This window comes from Lytechinus pictus, chromosome 1, assembly GCF_037042905.1.
Source record: "Lytechinus pictus isolate F3 Inbred chromosome 1, Lp3.0, whole genome shotgun sequence".
NCBI lineage: Eukaryota > Metazoa > Echinodermata > Echinoidea > Temnopleuroida > Toxopneustidae > Lytechinus > Lytechinus pictus.
The window spans coordinates 6,029,431-6,054,273 of NC_087245.1; the positions used below are offsets into that span (position 1 = coordinate 6,029,431).

Sequence of the window (24,843 nt, forward strand, 5' to 3'; positions counted from 1 at the left end):
CATAAAATTGCCGTGTTGAGCACGGCTCGCGTGTCGAACCCCCGAGCCGAGTCACTGTGTAAACACGGTTTACTCACGACGATCATTTTCATATTACCCGAGTTAATGCACATGTATCTTAACAAAAAGATTATTAGGCCTGTGAATAAATGCCTTGTTTTATTTCATTAGGAGAATATTTACACGCAGAAGCCTGTGTTTCTTTTTCAATATGAAGCATTTAATTTGTTATTGAAACATTGATGGTTAATTTGTGTGAGGGCGTGTGTGTGGGTGATTTTTTTTTTACATCTATTGCAAATAAACCAATCGAACTATAAATTTGACATTGTAAATTCTTCACTCAACATCAAATAAAGACGAAAAATTATAAAATTACTACAGATTCAAGAGCATACAAATTTGATAATAAAAGAAGAAATCCCTCGATATAAATTCCAGTAAAATCAAACCTGTATAGAATTTTTCACATAATTTTTTTTATAGTCTGTATTTTCTTGAAATTTAATAATGATTGTGGTCACGACGAAAAAATGAACGTTATCTGTGAATTCATCTGAATAATCAAAGTGCCATTTTGACAGGAGCCAATATAGTGAGAACGTGTTGGTCAAGATTCCATGAAAAAAACCTGGTTTCAATTGATTAAATTTGAATTCTGATTAGTTATACGTATGATATACTTTTTTAAACAAGTTAAAGCATACATTCAATTGATCACACACTCAAAACGTTTAACCCTTTATTTTGTGAAAATACCAGTTTATCGAATTTCGTTTGCATCGCCCATTTGCAACCGTAAAGTTCAAAGCTTTGGTTTGATTTTGTTTATCACTCATTTTCATTTCTGAGTTTCTCATTTGTAAGTTGCAAAAATAATCCCACATAAAGAAATGTCCGTTAGTATTCCTATCTAGGAAGGTGGGAATAAAGACAACATATCTAGCTCTCAAATAAGATATAAAGGTGACTGTACACATATAGTTATCACCAAAAGGCTTCAACAAATATACACATTGTAGTAGAATGATAGAATCTAACATAATTATATACTGTGGAGTAATTTATTCATATTTTCAAATACTTTGAGAACAATAAATCTTGTTTTGAGTGTTTGTTTGAAAATTGTATAGTTTCTGAAACTGATTTTTCTCTTAAAAAACTATTGGAAGGCACAACAAGGAACTGATAATAAATTGTCCTGATACGGTTCGTCCGTAGATTCACTAATCGTGCATCGTCATGACAGTGTAACACTAGCTTGGAGGTATATATTATGATGATCAATCATATTTTCCTCGTTAAAAATATGGAAGATCACAAAGATGCAACCTTTTTCATTCTTCCACAAACATTACAAGGTAGGCCTATATTTCGAAGGAAGCAACTTGTAAGAGTTCTAAAGCTCATTTCGCTTTTATACTCACAATATGATTCACCGGTTATGATACTCAATTAAATCAAGTCCGTGTAGGCACTTTCTTCGCGTTTAGATAGAGTTTGATAACCATACTCATCACGATTATCAACTCGAGATCGTTCCATCGTACTCATCGATGCTGAGGAGGAAGATAGCAAGTACCCAAAAGCATCAACGTCGGTATCAGCGACCGCATCAGGTGTTGGTATTATGTTGACTGGTATGCCTATTCGTTGATCAGAAGAGGTGTCGTTTCCAAAGTTTGAAGATTCGCGTAACCTCGTTGCGTTGGGACAATCACTTACCCTTGCTGGAATGTTACCCATATCGATATAGTCATGAACCTGTAAATACATGTATATTCAACTATTAGTGCACAATTCGTAAAACATAAATCAATATACTTCTTCTTAAAAAATGTGTATATAATATCATATTCGACGACTGAATGAATTCATTGAAATTAAACTTATCTCATGGTTTGGTTGAAACGTCACAATCAAGCAACCTAGGTTTTCAAAATAGTTATTATTTATTTATTTATTGTGTTTTATTTATCTTATACTGCAGGGTAGGAAAGTTCAGTTCTTAAAACTGCTTTACAAAGGCGCCCTGCAGTTTAAAATACATGTCAAGATAACTATGAACAACAACAACAACAACAAACAACATCAAAAATACAAAATACAAAATATCTAACATCAGAAACAATTAATACCAAAATATAGAGTGGGAAGTGACAATTTAAACATACGTACAGGAGGTTTGATTAATCCACCCTTTGGACAGTCCGGGAGTGGTCGGTTCTTCATGGTGTGGGATTTAACACACGATGGGATCTGAGTCAACTTGGTGGGTATGTCAGTGTAAACATCATCATCATCTGTCCGTGATCCGCATTTGATGAGGTCTGTAGACGAATTTCGAGTGTCGTGATTATCCTTGTTGACCGTAGCGCATTCAACCACTGAGAGCATTGCTACAGAAGTATCTTCTCCTTTAACCCTACTTTGTTGCTCGTCCTGTCTGTTGGGTTCAGGCGGATTTAGGCATACCTGTGATGAGTTGACATGTAGATATTTTTCAGAAGTAGACATGTTGGAGCTGAGTGATATATCATCGCCATAACGAGTCGCTTGTCTTTTTCTTGGAAATGTCTTGGTAAATCCCAAACATATTTTTCGACAATCCTTTGACTTGCAGTATCCGTATCTGCATAATAGTTTTAAAAAATGATTATCATATTTTCCTTTCCGTCCTGTTTATCCTTCAGAAGTTACAACTTGCATCATTATATATTTATATAAAAAGTTTAAGATTTTGAGAATTGATTGGAATTGAGCAAAAATGTTTTTAAGAAAACATTAGGTTAAAATAGTGATCATGTATGATGGTATATTTAAAAAGGCAATATATGATTCCAAAACTGTGTAAAGCCATTTCTCCCCCAACGGTATTCCAATGTAGAAAGAATTATTTAGCATTCGAGAAATCTTAGTTTGCAGTTAAGAGATAGGAAGATGTCATTATACAGACTTAATTGGTTCAGTTGAAAGATACAATGAATAATTACATACATCACAACCCCAGCAACGATTGATGAAAGAGAAACAATGATGATAGTAATCAATGACCATGGCTCTAGAAGTGGACCTTCCCCGATGGATTCTAAGAAGGAATAAAGGAAATATCAGATCAAATTTACTTTTTGCTTAATCTTGATATAATTCATAGAGTAAGAAAACTATTGATATCGGTGGAAATGATAAGACCACTAAATTCGATTGCGATCTACAAGTAGCTTTATACATGTTCATTCTCTACCTGAAACCAAAACGCTTAATATTTCAATTTTGAAACAAATGATCGTAAAGAAGTATGATATCTTGAAGGCTGGAGAAAGAATAGAAAACTTACTTTCTACTGAATGGACGGTATCGGCGAGAAGTATATGACAATCGACTAACTACACAAACGATCATAGTTGCAGTAAACACTGATTTCATGAGAAAGTATGTAAAACCAGGCTTAATTGTCAGTATATCATCGAGGATCTAGATCTGGTACAGTTACATAAACTGAACTTTGTGAAATCTTGAAATCTACGCTGAATAATGTTCAGACTGAACTTCCCCAACACAGATAAGCGCACGTGGGACAGTGTATAATTATTGCTTTGAGCGTCGGGCCCGACGCTCTACCCGAATCCTGTGCTTATTTGCTGATTTCTCAGCAATTACACAATTTCTTCCAGAATCCTTTGGCACATGCGTTTTATTTATACAAACAGACACTTTGGTGGTCATTTCATTGGATTCTGTACGAACTCATTTTGATATCGTTACCAAAACTAGCATTTACTTTTAATATGAAAATAAACTAGTGGTTGCAGCACATTATTAAAATGATATTGAATTATAGAAATGATAGTAGTTTCCAGGGGAAAACTTCATTAAAATGTTTCTTCACAAGTAAAATGATGCATTAGATCATCGGTTTTTTAATCATGTAAATTACGTCATGATAAACTCATATTTATGGTATATAATTTTTATAGATTTCATAAATGTGCAGTGTGTTATAACTCCTCTTCATTAATTTTTATTAATTTCATCTTACTTGAACATACAGTAATACTACCAAATTAGACCGTCTTGTTTGCCTTCTATTACTCATGTTACAAGTAGTAACTAGTATTATTGATTTGTTTAAAAGGAGATAGAAACACCACCTTGGTACTTTCCGTTGTAAGCGATTTGAGCCTAATGGGAAAAATCAACTACAATATGATACCGTCTTCACACTGGCCACAAACACCGCTACAGTATCGGGACTGTCCCGAGACTATTAGCAGTGTTGCTTTCAGGTGCCACGAGCCTAATTACATCAGGAGGGCTAAAGATATTCGTTCGACCCAACCCGTTCGAATTTTTTCAATTTGATATTGCTGATTGACAAAAGTGTATGAATATGATTCAAAATCTAACACTGATTCTAGAAATGGTAACTACTGAACTTCCTTTGCCCAAATTGGGAAGATATATCAATGATTTGGAACTATTTTTTGACTGGCGGAAGAATTGGGGCTATTTTACTGTTTCAGTTGATGAATTTGATCCCATCATAGTTATCTTCATAAATGGCGATTTATTTTTAAAATGAGCTGGCTACGATACCCTTCTCTGGTCAGATATGGAATGTCAGATATATATCCTATCCAAAGGTAGTAAACATTCGACCCTCTAATTTCACATTTATTTTTTATGAATTTTTCTTAAGTGCCATTTTAACACACAAGTCTATGGGGAATGTTTTACGCGCGTGACACCTTCAGTATAAATTCTTGGACCCGCCGCCTTCGTAACAAACTACCGCTAGGCAAGCCAGCAGCGGGATAGCCCCGTTCCTTCAGTGTGAAGGCACACCGATACAACACCGGGCTAAACCACTTGTGACATGTTTACTATAATGTGGGGGCGTCGTGCGGGTCTTGTGGTATGACTCTCGTCTTTCAATTTGAAGGACTTGGGTTCGATTATACCCGCCCTCAAGTATTTCCGGTGTACCAGAGTCGGATCACTCACGGAGTCACAAGTCTACGGTCTACACGTGTTTTGTTACGGAGTTTCTAAAAATCACCTGCTGCAGTGTCACGGGACTGTACCGGGATAACTTTTCTACTGTGAATGCATTTCTAGCGGGTTTATAGCGGTGTCGTCGTCCCGCGACAGCACCGAGATAAATTTGAAAAACAGCGGGAATACAGTATTGGTAAGTTATAACAATAATTAATCACATGACTAAAAAAAAGGGCTTTATATTTTCAAAATTATCTAAACCAAACTTAGACATGTGTTCCATCGCTATTGAAAACATGACATGTAATTTGCTTGTAAGTTTTTTTCCTAAACATTGAAATAGTTTTGTGTCGTATGTATATTGTATGTTCTTTATGGTGACTATGTTTATACTGTATCGGGGGCCCCGTTTATCACTTGGTTAAATGTTGCGCATGTATCGATTTTTATTTTAAACGGTATAATAAATGATCTCAACTGAAAATATCAAACACCTTGTGTCGGTTTTGGGGTTTCTGTTGCCCTCTGACATTCTGGAATCGTCTTGTCCCAATCTTGGCCTCCCTTCATGGAGATCACATTTGGTTTGCATTCGATGAATTCACTTCCATTGACGACGTAACCAGTTTGACATGATAATTTTAGTGTAGATCCTAGATGTGTGTAGTTTGATGACCACCATCCATTATCAACATCACCAGGGTGTTCACAGACCCCGACAGTAGCTGTACACGGAAAATTGAGAAAATCTGAAAATTAACTGGAGAATTCACAACATTTTACAAATTTGCCAATTTGTATTTATTTGTTCTGATCTTAACATTTTAATAGGAAAGAAATCAATGTGATTCATGTCATTTACTTTCAGACATTAATTGATCAGCCAGTGATCTAATCATCACAATAAAACTGGTGTGAGAGTTATAACCAGGTTTCTGCACTTGTAATGTCAAATAACTGTAATTGTTTTTTATCATTAAAAAAATCCCGCATACAAGTTTTAGAGCAAGTTAGACTTAGTTTGGATTATCATATATTCCGAAACAATTATTAATTAGGGTTCCGTTTCAGGAATGTAACAAATGTACCATTTCAATAACTATCAGTCATTCAAATTGAGTGGTAGCTTTAAAGTATCATTGCAAAATTATTATTACATAAAACTGAGGTAATCATGACTACACTTTATTTTTATTCAAGCGCAGACGAGGCCTAATTTGAAAGAAGACAGCTAGACCGTCTCTATCTTTAGACTTAACCTGTAATCCACAAATCATTTCTTTCATGCATTTGATAATTCATACCATTGTAATGAAAGGCCCATATCTTAATGCCATCTCCTACATGGATGCTGTATCCTGTTCGAGCACACATGCTATCGTCTGGATATTCAGTGTGGATCGAGGATTGAGAAACATTGAAACAGTAGCATCCGTCTCCTGTGATCGCTGCTAGTTCTGAGGATGTCATAGAGCACTTGTGTATGCATTCATCTACGTCAGTGTCATTGGATCTCAGGTAGAGTTTGTAGTTAGTAGCAAGTAGGTAGCACCCACGATATGCAAAATCTGAGGATCGTAAGAAATATTAATATACTATTTGAGTGGTTCACAAAAACAATCAATAATTTCATAAAACAATATGAAAATAACCATAAAAACACGAATGATGTTTGCGATGCGAAAGTATCTATCCGTCCTTTCACACGGTAAAAAATATCGTAATTTGAATGATTCCAGTGAAAAGTAAGGCTAATGACGAAGTATCTAAATGAGCAAAAAAATACTTACTGAAACATTGTAACCTGCTAGCTTTGGATGGTTCTTGTTGTGTCATATTCCAAACACACTGTTGAAGTAAAAAGTTTGCTGGAAAAAAAAAACCGTAGTGAAAAAAAAATGATAGGAAAAACAAGCTCTCACCAAATATCAATATTCAGCTTAGATTCTCTAAATGCTGATAATCGGATTATCCGAAGATGGTTGCAAGAATAATGAAGCAAATGAAGTAAAAAAAAATTGTCATTTATAAAAACATCAGGATAATCCTACAGTCATGACAGTATTTGCATGTTAAGTCAAATTCCTAATAATGTCAACCATTTTACCTGACACAAACACACACATTGTGTGTGGGGGTGAGGTGTGTGTATATATCACTTAAATTATACATAGATACTAAAACGTGTAAGAATGCAAGAAAGCAAAATATAAACATGACAAAGAATGAACATAATGCAAAAGAAAGAACAGTCGGAAATCTGATAACTTATTCTAATAATTTTTACGAACCTTTATTGATAAAACACAGTAGATATAATGATGCATAAGACTTAAACTGAGCGTAAGTCTACCACTATAATGTAAAGAAATAACGATTTTTTTTTGGGGGGGGGGCAAGCAACTTATGACTGATCAAGATGTTAACGTATTAAAGCTCTATATATTATTAAAGGACCAGGGGACCAGTTATAACACTTTTACTTACATTTATCACAGACGATGCTGGCGCAAGTAGAGTCCTTGTATTGAATGTTTGTTTCATTTGTAAGTTGATAGACCCCAGGGAATCCTAGCTGTCGGCAGGTGAGCTCTGCAAGATATGAGTTTAAGCTTTCTGTGCAAACTGGAATCCAGTGGTCCCGAAGACGAGGACCTCTAACATGTCTAAAGACCTCCAAGATTCCCTCATTAGCCTTCATACTGCTCTTGAGTCTTACGTTTTGTGTTCGTTCTGAATGATGAGACAGATATTTAACCTTTTAACTTCCTAACCAAATTCTGAGAAGAAAAATATTTTCTTTTATAAACTATACATTGATACCTACTGTAAGTGGGCTTCTGGGTGCTCAACCAGAAAACAGAATCGATTGAACAGTGCAAAGGAGAATATGGAGAAAGGGTTTGCCTGTCAAAATGTTGATCTTGACCCTATTTTGGCATCAATATTGTCCAATTCTTTTTTCGAACACATCTTTTTAAATAGGGAGGGAGTAAAATTATTATACTTATTCATCATTTTCATTATCAAAATACGTAATAAGTCCATTTGTCAAAACTTGCAAAAGTGTTCGTTTCCGAAAATCTGCTCTCGATGCAATCATGTACGTGTCTAACTTTGTATCCATTGACATTGCTGATATTGTTTAATTGCCAAACATACCGTATCTTGATATCATGCAAGCGATGGCAGTGAGTAAGTACATCTTCGTGGAGTAGGCCAACATGATTACCATCAGCCTGATAGGTCTCAGATATCAATTTATTCCGACCAGAATTAATTTTAATCATGTTTAACTGTTAAATACCGACTCTATCCACAACGGGCAGCACAGTGGCAGAGAACTTTCTAAAGTAGGTCTACTTGTTTTACTCATGATGGTTAAATCCCCCGGATTCGAAATGGTGATATTAATTCTGATTCTAAAATAACACAAGGAAAGCCCAAAACGTAAAGGAAGAAGGATCAGTTCATGCTTATCTTCTACAATAATCAGTCATAACCAATAAATCATATCCAGCTCTGATAAAAAAAATCATCGAAAGTAGTGTTTTAATAAACCTATCGACATTTCACGAATGAGACTTTTCCTCTATACATATATTATGGATTTTTATTTATAGTTTTCCATTTTTATTTTTTAAAAACGACCACAAACTGGACAATGTGCATGGTAAAGCACAAACCTGATTTATCAAAACAATGAAGTGCTAGATGGAATCCTGAACAGTCTTGATTGCCGTCTGATTGAAAAGTGAGACGAAGATACGACCCTGTTGATAGAAATGGAGGAACATTTAGGCCTGTTCCAGAATAGTTGCGGCTATTGAAGGCTCTTACAGGATCACGGACTCCCAACACGTCATCAAATTTCTCAGTACTGAATTTTTGAAAGAGAATCGCGATCCCTTTGTTTAGCGGTGCTGTGATATTCCACATGATGTTTAAGTTGTAGCCATAATGCTGGGGATATCCAGGAGATGTCAGATTTGAAGCTGAAGAGTCATTACAAGTTAACCTCACCATTTCTCCTGTTAACGATACAGAAATCATACAGTGTAATTTAGATAACAGCACAATTATATAACACTCATTCAATCAGAAAACATCGACGAAAGCATATTCTTTTTTAACTGAATTGGAAACACTTCCTTAAAAAAAATGAGTCCTGTCACATTTTTCGGAATCAAATGAATTTTCAATGTGTTGCGATATTGGACAAATAAATAATAGAGAAATTGTTTGCCTTTTCTATTTAGAGGTAAATAGATCATACACTACACAAGGCAAAAAAAACATATTTAGAAGAGTCAGTTCGGATTAATCCAAAATTATGAAAATCCAAATAATCCGAATTGGCTGACAAGGTGTTCCTTAAGTTAAAGTCCACAATGCTGGCGATGATGAAATTGATTTTGAAACGCGATGAATAATTAGTACAGTCACTGTAACAAGTTGAAATGTCTGTGAAGACGAAGTTGATGATTTTTTTGGTAATAGTATTTTTTAAATCATTCAGTTCAAAATCATACAAGTAATAGCATATCAACAAAACACTGTTCACAGAGTCAAATAATTATTCATAATACAAAAAACTGTACAAAAAATACAGAATATAACATTAGTTCATTTTATTTGTCTTCCAACTTTAAGTTTGAATACATGACAAACATACAAGTGTGTATGAAACAATGAGCAGAGTACATGATAAAACATACAGGTATACATAAAACAGAGTATGCAGAAAACATTGTTTTTAAATACATTATACAGCTTAAGACAGAAAAGAAATAATTTTAAAGGAAGACGAGGAGACCTAAGTGAAGCAATGCTTGTAAATTAAGGTTCCTCATTACGAATTCAAAGAACATTGGATAAACAACACAGAAATGGCAATATGATAACTAAAGAGAGAGGCGGGAAGAGAAGAGGGACACATTTATGTACAAAAGGGACAAAAAAGGGGACATGAGGACAGAGACCAGCCAGGCCCGGGAAAGGGGGGGGGGGGTGAAACGTATTGATAATTTAGCATTAACTGATAAATAACACACGAAAAATAGGCTTTACGAATCACTTCCATAGTTACTCAGTAAATAAGATTTCAATTTTCGTTTAAACACTGTAGAACTGACAGCATGTGTAATGTCAGGGTCAAGTGCATTCCAAAACCTGGGTCCAGTGCAAACTAGAGTGCCCAAAGTGAACTTTGTTCTTGCACGAGATATATGGAGAGTGGAAGATTGTCTAGTATTGTAATTGTGTACTTGACTATTTTTCTTAAATATCAGTGCCAGGGCTGAAGGGAGACTTCCTGAATCAAAATCATACATAAGAGATCCTAGCTGCATAAAGCAAATATCTTCCACTTTCAATAAGTGATTGTCATGAAATAAAACATTTGTATGAGCACAATAACTGACATTACATATACTTCTAATAGCTCTCTTCTGAACGATGAATAATTTTTGCAATTGCGTTTTAAGTGAGTTGCCCCAGGCAAGCACACCGTAGTTTAAGTAAGGAACAATTAATGAGGAATATAATATAAATAAAATTTCTTTAGGGAAAACTGATCTCAATTGTATATAACACCGGTATTTTTTTACAACAGTTTGCAGAGATGATTTACATGAAGTGTCCAGTTCAATTTTTCATCAATAAATAACCCAAGAAATTTAGTTTAGGTTACACTTTCAAGACAGACATTATTAAACATTGCATTGCCAGGCAGCATTTTTAAGGAATTACTAAAAAGCATATAATTTGTCTTTTTAAAATTAAGTGATAATTTATTGGCTTGAACCCACAAGATAACATTCTTCAATTCACAATTCACTGTTTCTATCAGGGTTAGAGGATTCCTATGTGAAAAAAATAAAATACACTAGAATCATCAGCAAAGAAAATAAAGGATAATTTGTTTGATGAATTTTGAAAATCATTTATATACAGTATGAATAAGAGAGGTCCTAGAAGAGACCCCTGAGGTACACCACATGTAACAGTTTGCAAGCTGGAATTAATTCTATTCAAAGATACAAATTGTCTCCTGTCAGTGAGATAACTCCTAAACTACTCAAGGGCAACACCTCTCACTCCATAATGGGATAACTTATGTAGCAAAATTTTATGATCAACTGTATCAAAAGCCTTTGAAAAATCCAAGAACATACCAATTGTGCTCAAGTAATTATCCAAGGCAGTGGCAACCTTATCAACAAAGTGCAAAATGGCATGTGTAGTTGTATGCTTCTCGCGAAACCCAAATTGAAAATTCGAAAAGATATTTGACTTTTTAAAGAATTGTATGACCCTTGCATATATTTTTTGAAAAAGATGTCAACAAAGAAATTGGACGATAATTGGTCAACAATTCAGGGTTGCCTTTCTTAAAAATTGGCACAACTTTTGCAATTTTCATGCTTCTAGGCACAATGCCATTTGACATTGTAAGATTAAAGATGTGAGTAAGAGGTGTCAAGATTCCTACAATAACATGTTTAATAAGTTCATTTTTAATATTATCACAGCCTGGGCTCTTTTTACTTTTGAGAGATCTAACCACATCAGTCAACTCTTCCTCACTTGTAGGCAAAAAAATAGATTTTCCAAAGTAGGCTCAGACAAGAAGTCAGCACAGGTTTTTTGACAGGGTGGAATAGTCGCCTGTAAATTTGGACCAATATTACAAAAATAATTGTTGAACTCTTCTACAATAACACTGTTATCATCCACAACTTGATCATTTATGATTACCTGTTTTATCTTTGAAACCTTAAGTGGCGCTTTAAAAACATTTCTGATCACTTTCCAGGTATCCTTAATATTATTAAATGTCGCTTGGAATTGAGCACAGTAATATTGCTTTTTTGCATTACGCAATGTAGCAGTTAAAGTATTTCTATATGCTGAATTTCCTATTCCCTTTCCTATACAAAAATGCTGACTTTGTTTTTTTATATTGGTAATGCACCTTATTTTTCTTATTAATTGAGTTTAACAAAGATTTGGTAATCCACGGCATACGTGGAACTCTAAATCGACTCTTATTTGTACAATTAATCACAGGTACGCTCTCGTCATATAAAACCATTATTTTTTTCATGAAATTATCAAAGGCACTCTCTACACTTTGGTCTGAGAGTATGTCACTCCAATCAGCCGAAGTTAACGCTTCTCTGAGCCGAGCGATATTTTCAGAATTGCTTTGGCGAGTATGGGTGTTGTAAATATTTGGATCCTTATATTGTCCTAAAGCTAGTTTAGTAAAAACAGGAATGTGGTCAGATAAGTCAGAAATTACTACTCCACAAGACGGAGCTGGTTGCGAATTACTAAAAATATTATCAATAAGTGTGGAAGATGTATCAGTCACTCTGGTAGGCTTTGTGATTAAGGGTAACAATGAAAAAGACATTAACAGATTCAAGAAGTCATCAACGTGAACATTATCACTGCAGTGTAATAGATTTATGTAAAAATCCCCCATCAAAAATAATGATTGATGAGAAAGCAAAGCTTTTTCCAATATATTTTGCATGTCATCTATAAAACTTGTGAAATTACCATGGGGATGGTCTGTAGATTTCTCCAAGAACAACATTTCTTTTACCAGGAAGCAAAATTTCTATAAATACAGCTTCCAAATGATCGGTCATTAAATTAAGATCATGACAAACCTGATAATCTAACTGAGAAGGGACATATATTGCAACACCACCACCTCTTTTATTTTTCCTATTATTACAAATTATATCATAACCAAGTCTCAGAGACGCCAATAGGGACAAGCCCTGGGTTGATATTACTACTGAATGCTAATACATTATCAAAGTTCTTACACAAGCTGCGAATATTCATATGGAGAGTTAGGTCAGTGCTCATTCTGGTATTACAAACTAATTCAAAAGACTGTTTTTCTGTGCAATAGTTACAATCAGGGACAGCATTATGCATGTTACCATTTATACTACAGTGATTATCTTCAACAAAATTCAAATCATCTAGAACAAAGTAAATACTTAGTCTGAAGAAAAATTTAAAAATATACAGATATAACAAAAAGAATTTATAGCGACGCAATTGAACTGAATGAGTATTAATGATAAACAGTCGATTTCAGCAATCCATGGGTTGACAAAATGTTCTTTAGAACAGGATGATGATCTAGATGAGAACTGAGAATTCCTCAAAATAACTGCAAACAGTTCATTGATGGTGTGCAAACATTTCCACAGAAGTTAATGTTGTATTGCAGGTGGAGATAAACTATGCTCTGACATGAAGTCTAGCCTGAAACTCAGAGTTCTGATCTGATGATGATCCTTGAGGAAACTGCCAGCTTAGATATATATATATATATATATATATATATATATATATATATATATATATATATATATATATATATATAAATTTGCACTATTCTGCAAGCTTCTAGTATTGTCTTTAAAAAGAGCATTCTCCTTCTTTCTTGAATATTCCAGTTCTAGAAGACTCTTGAATGACCTCAGTGAAATGAACAAAAATGAACAAAAATGTAGCTAATCATATTGACCCGTTTCCTAGCCAACAGTCTCTACTGTCTGCCAATCATTATTCTGTCTCATGCCTACATACCAAAGCTTAACTGAGACTCTCTGGAATATTCTTCAATCACATGCAATGAATATCCTTAGAGAGAGAGAGAAAATGAATGGATGAATGAATGAAATTTCTCTTACAATTCTTACATACATCAATTGTTACATACCATTTGTATGTTCCCATGGTAATTGCAAGATTCCAAAGAAGATTATTATACCCAAGTGTTTTCTCAACGCCATGCTTCCCATGCAGAGGCATTCATTATAAGCTCGTATAAGAAGACTTCGTTGTTTCAAAGTAATGATAATTGCTGGTGGCTGAGATTCAATTTCGATACTGTACTTAATAACCATATGCGGATGTGCAAAACTAGACACGATCGATGATCGGTGGCATAACCTGGTATCCTCATCATGGGGCAGGCAACATGTAGTAATGTTTAATGGATATGGATACGGGTATATATGGATTATGGATGATTATGTCTGGATTAATTGAGTAAGATATTAATGATGTTAATCTCCTTCCATTCAGATGATCCTCTCTATCTAGTTAAGGAAGAAGTTCTGTGTTTTTAAACATTGAAATATTAAACTAAATTTATTTCTATAATATTCGGGGACGATCCGGGGGTTTCGAAAACACTTTGCAATGGGTCATGCTTTCTAGTAATCATAGAAAGAATTTGTCATAAGAAAGTGAATTGTACATTTGTGGGGAATATAGGGGGAGTTTTATTCATGTGGTCTACAAGCAGTTGGTCTTCTTCTATGATAGTCTTGATACCACATGGGCTAAAACTATTTGATCTAGTTTCCGTTTGGTTTCACTAATCCTCATCTAATAACCACCAAGTCTAATTGCCGTTTTGTCTAATGCCCGATGATTTTATTTCTATTTCGTCTGCCTTTGCATTTCGTCTCAGGAAAGTTGCAGAAAAACAGTTTATCTAATCATAAAGACGAAGTGGCGTTAGACCAATTGGATTTGAGACGAAATTGGCATACCCTAACTTGACATGCTGGATATTGGACAAGATGACATATGGACTATTTAAAAAAATTATTATTTGACATTGATCACGTGGGATGAGACCAAACGGAAAGTAGACCAAGTGGCAATTTACCAATGTGTAAATGAGAGTTTGGATGTGTGTGAGGGTGACAGACTAAAGGATATTGATATGGTATGTCATTTAATGAAAAAGGGAAAAGCAATTAAATTTATGAGAATAATCTTTTTCTTTCGTTTACAAGTGGAAACAATGGAGTGGGTCTACAATGCCAAAGTTTATCACGGGATTATCAAAAATTGATAGCACATAAACCCAATAATGAATAAATACGGCCAGAAACGCACACGAATATTGGAAATATAACACTGGCAGATATTTATATTCATAAATGGTCATTCTCAAAACTATAGCATCCTTAATTTTGCAAAGTAATGTAATTCCATAAAAAATGAAGCTAGACAAAAATGTCTTGCCCATTGAGTACTTAAATAGTTAGCAGCAGTTGAATAGATAGATAGGGGAGATTGGGGTTAGTTGGAACGCGGGGTAAGTTGAAACATTGTAATTTTCTTTAACACCTTTAAATAAATTTTTGCAATACTGACCTCAATTTATTGCCATTATCAACAGCCATCCACCATATTACAGACAACACATGTGCAACAAACCTGGTGAAGATAAAAAGGTATTTTTATTTTTTCACCTTTTGAGTAATTTTTTTCTCTTTCAGAAATGTTTTATTATCTCAGAGAAGTTCATAGATCAAATTGGCCAGTTTGGGGTATAATAGACACTTGTACCAAGCTACAAAATAAGGTTATTGATATACCATGGTGCAGTCCCTTTTTGTGCTGTAAGCTTATAAATGTCAAATGGGCATCTGGGGTTAGTTAGAACAAAATTGAAGGGGTTAGTTGGAACATGTTCCAACAAAAGGTTTGACAAAAAAACAAAGAAATACAAATTTAAAAACAAAAATATATATAAGAAATTATATTTTTTGCAATTTTTTGTGGGTATTTGTTATAAATGTAAAAATTGATATTCTCACCAAAAATTAGCATTCTACTAGTTTAATAAATAGAGATAAAGGCAAAAACATACAAAACAAAACACATTTAGGGCAAATTTCCTATGCTTATTTGCATAATTAAAAAATATAAACAAGTAATTTGTGTCATGTAGATTTGATGCAGAAGTACATGAAATTGCTGATAGTATTCTTAATTGCATAAAATCAAACGCACACAAATACGCATAATTATCCTACACAGTCGGCTTGCGTGAGTGCCTGTATAATAGAATACATAAAGTTCAACAAATCCACTTTTAATATTTTGAATTTGAAAAAATAAAGCAAATAGGCTAAAACCATGTAATAATATACAATTGTAAGTAGTTTCAGTATAATTCTTAATTGAACATGCAGTGTTCCAACTTTAATACCCCATACCATGTTCCAACTTACCCCGTATATGGGGTAAGTTGGAACGCTTGCGATGGTCTTGTTTGAGGTGGATTTTTTTTCAGGAACCATCATTCATAGAGTTAACAAATTTATGGGGTACATTTGAACCCCTTATATATGCTTCAAGCTGATGTATTGTTTCTCAATTAAAATCTATTTGGATTTTACAGCCATTTTTGTCAAAAATGTTCCAACTAACCCCGACCTCCATCTAACACCTTCAAATTGATTCGAAAATTGTTCTGAATCTTCACCGAAATATACATAAATTGTAAACCATAAATCTTATCAAAGAGTTGACGAATTATATTATATGTTAGGATCTAAAAATAAGAGGCGAGATAGCTCAGTCGGTAGAGCTGGTGACCTGGGTTCGATTCCCACTTGGTGTGCTAGTGCCCTTATGTGAGGATTGCATCTTCATTACCAGGTCCCTCGTAGAGGACCTTAATCCGTCGCGACTTAGATAAGATCGATTTAGCCTTTATTTAAAAAAAATGCTAAGAACTTTATTCACTCAGTTATATAATTATGATACTGTCACATAGGAGTGACTTTTTAAAAAATTATTTACCTACTGCTACTAATTGACACCAAATAAGGAATACGTAAAACTGATAAATACCGTTATTAAAAGATTTAATCAAATCACTTCAATCATTGTTTTGCTTTCTTTTGATTTGTTTTACAATAATTGTACATGGAAATATATATGAATATTGATAACAAAATATAACTTAACTTAACAATAAATAGTTGACTCGAGCCCCCATCATCTCTTCTGGCCTGACATGCCCCACTCGGCCCTGGAGGTTGGTCCAGTGAATGTATTCGACGTCTATCTCTGGTTATCTATTTTGTTCCTAAATGAGCACATTTGACCCCTTTTTATCTAATGGATAATGTCTTCTTAGAGACTTTTCAGAATAAAGAACCTACTTCTAAGATTCTAACCGCTTTTAGTGTATTTTGGCTACCAATGAAAGTTTGTTGACCTTTCTCTGACCTTGTCTTGACCCTTAATATCTTCTGGATAAGGACCTCTGAAGATGAACTTATTAAAATCGAAAATAACAAAGTACACTCATGCAAAAAAGAAAAGAAAAAAAATATTAGTTTTCTTAACACCTTTAGTGTAATTTGTCATATAACGAAAGTTCGCTGACCTTTTGACATTTCCGGTCATAACTTCTTTAACGGGAGGTCAAGAGTATAGGGTTATGTACACTTTTTTTTGTTCAATATAACCATACAAACAATTTGATGTATGACTGGACACATTCGGGGCAATTCCAAAAATTGACCCCATTTTGCCCCTCACATGGTCAAGATGACCATTAGATATTTGTCACCAAGTTGAAAGTTGTTCCTTGTGATGTCACCAATCACATAAAAGTGAAAAATCGGTCTTAGCCAATTTGTCGAAGTAGATAACAGATTATGCTGCCTGACTATAAGCGATGTATACGGTATTCAGAACGAGCAAAATGTCGGGTTCGGTTTTTTTTTTTAGTTTGGCAGAAGTTAGTCTATTTATGTAATGTAATCTTGTAATGCATACAATAAAAAAAAAACTCATACAATGTAAATTTCAGGATCTGATTTCTTCATATAATCTCGGTACCCTTCATAGTTTACAACACTTCATATTACAAGCCCAACGATCAAAAAGCAGAAAATGTCGAAATTTTCGCCGAAAGTGCACATTAGTGGCGGCATATATGAACGGGTTAATAAATGAAATGCACCACACGAGAGAATTTGTGATCTCCCAACTGAGCGTAGACACACAACTGTCACCACAAATGGCATACATGATGGTGGTTACTTGGATAGGCAACCAACAGATCAGGAAACCTCCTACAAGAATGGCAAGGACAACAGCGGCTTTACGATGTCTTGCCAATGTTCTTTCCTTTGTTTCCGAAATGTTGCCTATTGCATTGTTACCTGATGTCCGTTCATTTGCCCTTCCTTCGATAGTGTCAGCGACTAGATTAGATGAGGTGGCGATCCGATCTTCCTCGTTTTGATTATTCAAAACATTTCCAGATTGAACGACATTTCTGTTCTCTGAAAAATGGGTGGATTGTTCCTGATTTCTAGAAATGGATAGAGTCAGTTGGTTTGTAAGGGGGCTCGGTCCCACAATACCCTTCGATCGCCGTTTGATATTGACATATACGGCTATGTTCATGATTAGCAAGGCTGTAAGCGGGATGAAGAACTCTAGAACATTCACGAGAACTGTTCCACCAAGGCTGTATGTAAATTCCATTTCACAGTTATAAGCATAATTTACAGAAGACATCCCAGTTACTGGACTCCACGCAAATGCAAGTACAGTATACCATGTAAAAACAACTATCCAGATGCCAAGTACAATTAGTGTCACCCTTTTATTGGTCTGATACGTCTGATACTGGACCCCCATTGTCAATAGACAGTACCGGTCCCAACTAATGAGTACCATGGTCAAAACAGACACCACACTCACCGTATAGTCCGTAATCAACCAAACCTTGCAAAGGACTTCACCAAATGACCAGTAACCTTTGATGAGCCATGTAAGATTAATTGGCCACATGAAAGCTCCTACGATAAAATCAGTTACGGATAGATTTAAAATGAAGATATTAGCCACATTAGCACGGATGCGATTACTTCGGATATAAGCAGCATTCACCATGGTATTCCCCAATACTGTCACGCATGCTATGATAGAAATAATCAAAGGAACTGTTGCCAACCAAACATTTGAGTTAGGTTTTTCATAGCTGTATTCATAAGAATAAGAAGTGCTCTCGGATGAATAATCATTCATATTTCGTGCCATGATGGAAGTAATCCCCAAACCCAGATGCAGAAGAAAATATATGTCTTATGCAGTTGTTAAAGATATGTCTTCATAAATTATGCTTGTACAAAGTTTCGTTGACGACTTGACGTTGGCAGAAGAAAGTCCACACGAAATATTCAGACAGAGTCGTTGACAGTCACAAAGACATGAAGTATGAACGAATACCATTGCTAGGTGAGAGGAAATGAAATATTAATGATGACCACTTTTACCACCAATTGCCACACCCGCTCTGACAGAACAAGCTGCACAAGTTCAATCGTATATCGCGCACCCAATTCCATTCCTTATCACAACAAGGGTGTAGCCGTCTAATACCAATATTGCTAATTGGTACGTGCAGGGTTACATAATCTTAAATAGCCTTGACTGGTACCGAGATATGATTTGCATATTTCTTGATACCAACAAACATAACAAAAAATCAATAGTGTGGACACAGAGTTAGGTTGCGCCATGGTAAAGGAATACTCATAACTTGAATTTTAGGGGGAGGGGAAAGCCTTATGTGTCAATTACTGTTCGTTCACCAATGTCGTCGTGTGTATGCGTGTGAGGGAGCTTGTGGGAGTAGGGATGCGGATAAGCCCGGGGATGAGCCTCCATAGCATTATTGAAAGTCGCTGAAAATAAATACTTTGATGACATGTAATGATAAATGACATATGACAATAAGTCAATTAGGTAAATATATTTCAAAGGATGAAAACTTGTTTAGTGACAGATCGTTAACTCATCATAATACTGCGTGCAAGCAGTCATATTTACTTTGATGACAAGAAAAGCCAGTTAAAACCCAGATTTAGATAAAGGTGAGTGGTATTATTGATCGAAAGTCAGAAGAAATGGATATATCTCATGACAGGACAGCTATATTTGATTTGTTGATAATAATTTACATGATGTTAATAGGGAAATTTAGATGGTGTTATTATCAGTATATGCCATGAATCCTTGATTTCCATTGTCGAAAAACAGCTTCTCATTCGTAATATACTTGTGATATGGGATTAATAGATGATATTCATAGGAGCCATGTATCGATTTTTCAATCCGACATTCAAAATGTTGACTTTATCTTTCATATCCGGAAGTGTACACTACTGGACCAATTGGTATGAATGCATAGTTTTGTTTTATTTTGCTAGATATCATAGGCTTCGGAGCAGAGGATTATCCGTTGTTCATGGGGGGTGGGGACATCTAATGTTGTGCCCCCCCCCCCTAAACACAAAATATAATCCTGTGCTCCGCCACCCATGTCAGCAACCCTTAAACGAATGTTGATATGTGAAACTGTTGGATTTATTACTTCTTCACTGTTGACTAATACATTCTAAATTTAAATTCCTAGTTCCCTCCCACGAGATGTACCACCCATTCAAATCAATCAAGTTAAACGAAAACTTAAATTTTAGCCTATTTTCATTGATTAAAGATTATAAACATTGCAATTGATATATCACAGCGTTTTCGTTCATTTGTCTAGGATTGTGTCATTATTCATATGCTTTGTCTATTTTGCTATCTGATATCGTAAAATCGAACAATCATCATGATCATGATTTATGATCTCTTCTCTACTAGTCCCTTCATTTACTTCTTTATATCACTTTGTTAAATTTTGCGGTGGCTGTCCAGACAAATCCTCAAAGAGTTTTATAAGGCAGCAAAATTTCTTATCTAAATCATTTAATATTTATTTGAATATTTTATTTATATTTGATTTTACTAATTTCATATGGAGTCAAAATAAGCAAAGTCGAATTGAACGGGAATTAATTATACCCAGATGAGATGCAGAAGGCGACCTTTCGAAATGTGTATAATCGTTTAGTTAAAATTAGAACATATTTCTATGATCCCGACTCCCGAGAAATTTGATTAAAGTAGTCTCATTTTAATTGGAATGTTTGATGTATATATTATTTACTTATTCGAATAAGAATATTTGAGGATGTGGATGTCGGTTATGTGTGGATGAGGATGTTTGTGGAACGTGGGTGGGTGTGTATATTTGTGTGAGAAAGGCAGCGTGTGGGAGTGTCTGTATGTGCAAATTCAAATAAAAAAAACGTGAATTCTACCGGTATATGATTTCTGTCAAACATGCATTTTTTATTCTAGAGCTCAAGCAAGATACCTTCACTTAGTGTTGAGATGGAAATAACGCGAAAAATACATTAAATTTTGATTAAATTGTAATTTAAGGGTGCATTCTTTATTTACCCTCTCGTTTCATTTAGATGAAGTTTATTGTGGGAGTTAAAAAGGAAAGGGGGAAGAAAAGCAATGTCAAGGTATTATTCTTATTGTGGGGCTCAGGCAGGGCGGCAGGAAGGAGCGTATACGTCAGGAATGTTATACATTATATTACTTTTATTTAAGTGATTAGTTTTACTTCATTCGGGGTGGCGTTTTCAGCTATATTTGATATTGAAAAAAAATGTGTGTGTTTGAGAGAGGGAGGGAAAGATGGATGGTGTGCTTGAGTGGGTTGGTATTTGTGAGAACATCTTGTGATCAAATATGTGTTTCGTTACTAGTAAATGTTTATGTATATTATTCGAAACCTCATTTTCATTTTCTTTTCGTTCTCTATACATGTATAATTAAAGATGAATACATATCGAAGGTTAGGATGGAAATGCAAATATTGCAAAAATTACATAAAAACAATTTTGTTGTGTTAGTATGTTATCAGAGCAGCTACATAGGAAAAAACATGGATCAAAATGTAAAGAGCATGGGGATGAAGGTTGCTTAATATTCGGAATTTAAACAAATCAGGGCAAACATTGTAGCTTACCTGAATTTCAAATTGGAGCAAATCTCTAGAGAGATGTCTCCCTAACTTTAAAAAAAGGATATGTCAATAAAACATTTGAAAGGTTGGAGGAGTGACATTTTCGAAATTTTGCATTTATCACTTTAAATAGTTCGATCATATTAGATTTCAGCTTTACATAAGGTTTGATATGACATTAGGAAAAGGTTTCCTCTCCAACCTTTCAAATGTTGATTTAACATTTCATTTTTAGAGAGTTCCAGAGCTTTGTAATTGACAGCATCAAACCTCTATGTTTGCTTTACCAAACAAAGATACAAAACTGAATACTCTCTTGTAAAAGAGCTGTCAATATATACATTCATTGTCGTTTTCTTGTTCCATTGTAGACATCCGATTACAAGACCTTGATCTAGATATGTGCAATATGGCTTTATATAATAGTTTGATCAAAATATTAGGCGAATAGGCCCATCGTATGCATTCATCTTTCATAACGACAACTGATAAATAGTTGTCAGTACGATTTATAGAACTGATTCGAAAAATAACCGTATATGAGCAACCAAGTCGGTTTTTTATTATGACATTTGAAAAGCATTTTGAGGAAGTGGAGCTCCATTCTAAAATAATCTAAAACCAATGAAGACATACCAATTTCTGATGGTTTCATAAATTTCTTTTCCTCCTCAAATTGTGTTCAATTGCATTTGTGGAGAACAAAAATAAGACAACTGTGATAAGATTGCTGACGACGTGATCAAAAGCACTAAGTGGCTAAAATGATTTTATCAGTTTATTTGGAGTAGGGTGGATCTGCAATTTTTCCAAAATGGTTTTGTCTAAAGAAACATAGAAATAGCTATCATTGACTGAAATGACAAGTTAAAATGATAACATAATAATAAGTGGTCAAAAAAGAACTTGATAATAAAAGTAGACCAAATTCGATTGAGTGGTTACAAATAAAAACTTTACATGTAAGTGGAGCAAAATTAAAATTGATCGTGGTCGGTGAGTTTATTATTCAGTGGATCTGAACTGAGCAATTACGTATCATGTTTGATGCAATTTGATAGCAAATTCATATATGCATTACTCGCAATGGAGTGATAAACCGCAAACTCGATTTCATTATCTTGGCTACGCAGCTCCCCCCCCCCCTCCCCCACACACACACACATACACACACTCATTGAACATTCAACATTCACCCCGAATACAGATATCAGCAGTGGCACGAGTCTCCCTCTCTCCAGGTCTACTTTCTCACATTTCTCTCTCACTCCCCCTGGGTGTGTATAGATGGGTAATCCCTTCCCCTTTATATAGGCCTGCCTCTTTTTTCCCCTTATATCTGCTTCAGCAATTTTTGCCTTTTTCATGTTTGTCATACTCGCAATAAGAAATTAAAGGAGAATGAAACCCTCGGAACAAGTTAGGTTAATTGTATTAAATAGAAAATCGGAGGATAAGATCAATGAGAACAATTGGACAAACAATAAGAAAGTTATGCGCATTTGAATGTCGAAAACGGTAACGCTATGGAGATCCTCCAATTGGCAACGCGACCAAGATTTGTGATGTCACAGGTCAACTCTCCCATTTGTACATTGAAAATATACCCCAAAACATATATTATTGCTCATTCTAATGATATCAAAAAACTCTTTTCCATGATGTATCTTATATGTTATATTCATCCCATTAAAATATATATCTGATCTATAGATAGACTTAATTGACAAAAATGACAACTTAGGTGAAACATGTACAGTATAACAGTAATTGGGGAGTTGTAAAAGTTTGACATAAAGCCTACTGAACTCCCTACTTTTTGATGCAGCTGGATTACCCGTTACAGGTAAGAAAATTGTGCACCCCCTTCCATCCATTTATCTGAAGAGCACTGCATACTAGGTCAATAGTTCTAGATTGATTTAAGGAACGGAAGACTAGTTAACTCCCGCTTCCTCATGCACATGCACTCAGCCTTAGCCCTACGCTGTGACATCCGGGAGCTAGTCTAAATGCTTATAGGGTGACGTGCCAGTTCATTTTCACTAACTTACATCATTACAGTGCATTAAGTAACGAAGTAACTCCTTTTATTCTCTGTTGGAATTTCTCTATGCCATAGGAAAACGAGAAAGGGGTAAGTCCTTTGCAACAAAAGACTCTAACGTTTGAAAGAATGTTGGTTTCACAGATTTCATTTAATACCCGGTGAATTCGGACCTAAATTATTATCCGCAACTCATTCACAAAATGCAGTAGCAGGTAGGCCCGATGAACGGGATAATTTGTAGGTATGTCCCGTCGATTACTGTCACCAGCGGAAATCACTTTCTAAAACTCAGCAACTCACCAAAGATCGAACCTCATGGTGATGATGCTGCAAACTAAAAAGTTTAATAGTTGATTTCAACCAACGTGTGCATATATATATATATATATATATATATATATATTGTAGCCGAACCGACTTTCTTTCCTGACGAGCTGGTTCGTTTCGGCTGCAATATACAACCAGTTGATGTAAAGTCCGTCTTTCTTCACTTCTGACTCTTTACTCCTTCACAATATCTTATATCATATCTCGTGGAACCGCACAACCATGTTGAAGACCGAATACCCAGCATTCAGTATTTCCGTAATTTCAGTATCTTGGTAAGAACTTTCAAGCATCCTCACTCATCTCGGAATCTCGGTAAGATCAGTAATTCCCGTCTATTCTCTCGACTCAGTACTTTCCGTATCTTCTCTCGAGTCAGTATTTTCAGTATCTCAGGAAAGTCGGTATTTTCCGTACTTCAGTAAAGTCAGTATTTTCCGTACTTCGGTAAAGTCAGTATTTTCCGTACTTCTCACTTTTTCCAGTAAGTACTTCCAACACTTTCGTGCTTCTGCTTTTCAGACCATGCATTCTGTAGCTCCGTACTCAATATAATGACAGGCATGAAAACGAAGTATTTCTTTCTTCAAACTTTACTAGAATACATGCTTACCCTGGCGCAGCAGGATCAAACAGGACTTGAGCAGAGTTTCAGGCAGAAATTACTACTTGTAGGCCTAATAGCCTGGTTTGTGATCGAGCATAAAGAAGACCTATATTGATCTAGCTC

At 35.0% G+C, this 24,843-nt stretch overlaps 2 protein-coding genes across 3 annotated transcripts; both read right to left on the reverse strand.

Moving 5' to 3' along the window:
- Positions 1 to 207: 207 nt before the first annotated feature.
- On the reverse strand, positions 208 to 24,843 carry LOC129254735 (CUB and sushi domain-containing protein 3-like). Of its 2 annotated transcripts, XM_064112415.1 has the most exons (10): positions 24,727 to 24,843; positions 15,208 to 15,270; positions 8,685 to 9,029; positions 7,486 to 7,731; positions 6,789 to 6,866; positions 6,303 to 6,566; positions 5,493 to 5,723; positions 2,998 to 3,088; positions 2,179 to 2,632; positions 208 to 1,764 (listed from the first exon to the last, which is right to left on the reverse strand). In XM_064112415.1, exons 3-10 carry the CDS (start codon positions 9,022 to 9,024, stop codon positions 1,456 to 1,458), a joined length of 2,013 nt encoding a protein of 670 aa, XP_063968485.1. In that variant the 5' UTR covers positions 9,025 to 9,029; positions 15,208 to 15,270; positions 24,727 to 24,843; the 3' UTR covers positions 208 to 1,455. The 2 variants fall into 2 exon arrangements, with proteins under 2 accessions (XP_063968485.1, XP_063968427.1); XM_064112357.1 differs by lacking the exons at positions 15,208 to 15,270; positions 24,727 to 24,843 and adding an exon at positions 13,754 to 13,921.
- LOC135153111 (histamine H3 receptor-like) lies at positions 15,864 to 18,906 on the reverse strand. Its single transcript, XM_064094847.1, has 2 exons — positions 17,899 to 18,906; positions 15,864 to 15,893 (listed from the first exon to the last, which is right to left on the reverse strand). Exons 1-2 carry the CDS (start codon positions 18,904 to 18,906, stop codon positions 15,864 to 15,866), a joined length of 1,038 nt encoding a protein of 345 aa, XP_063950917.1.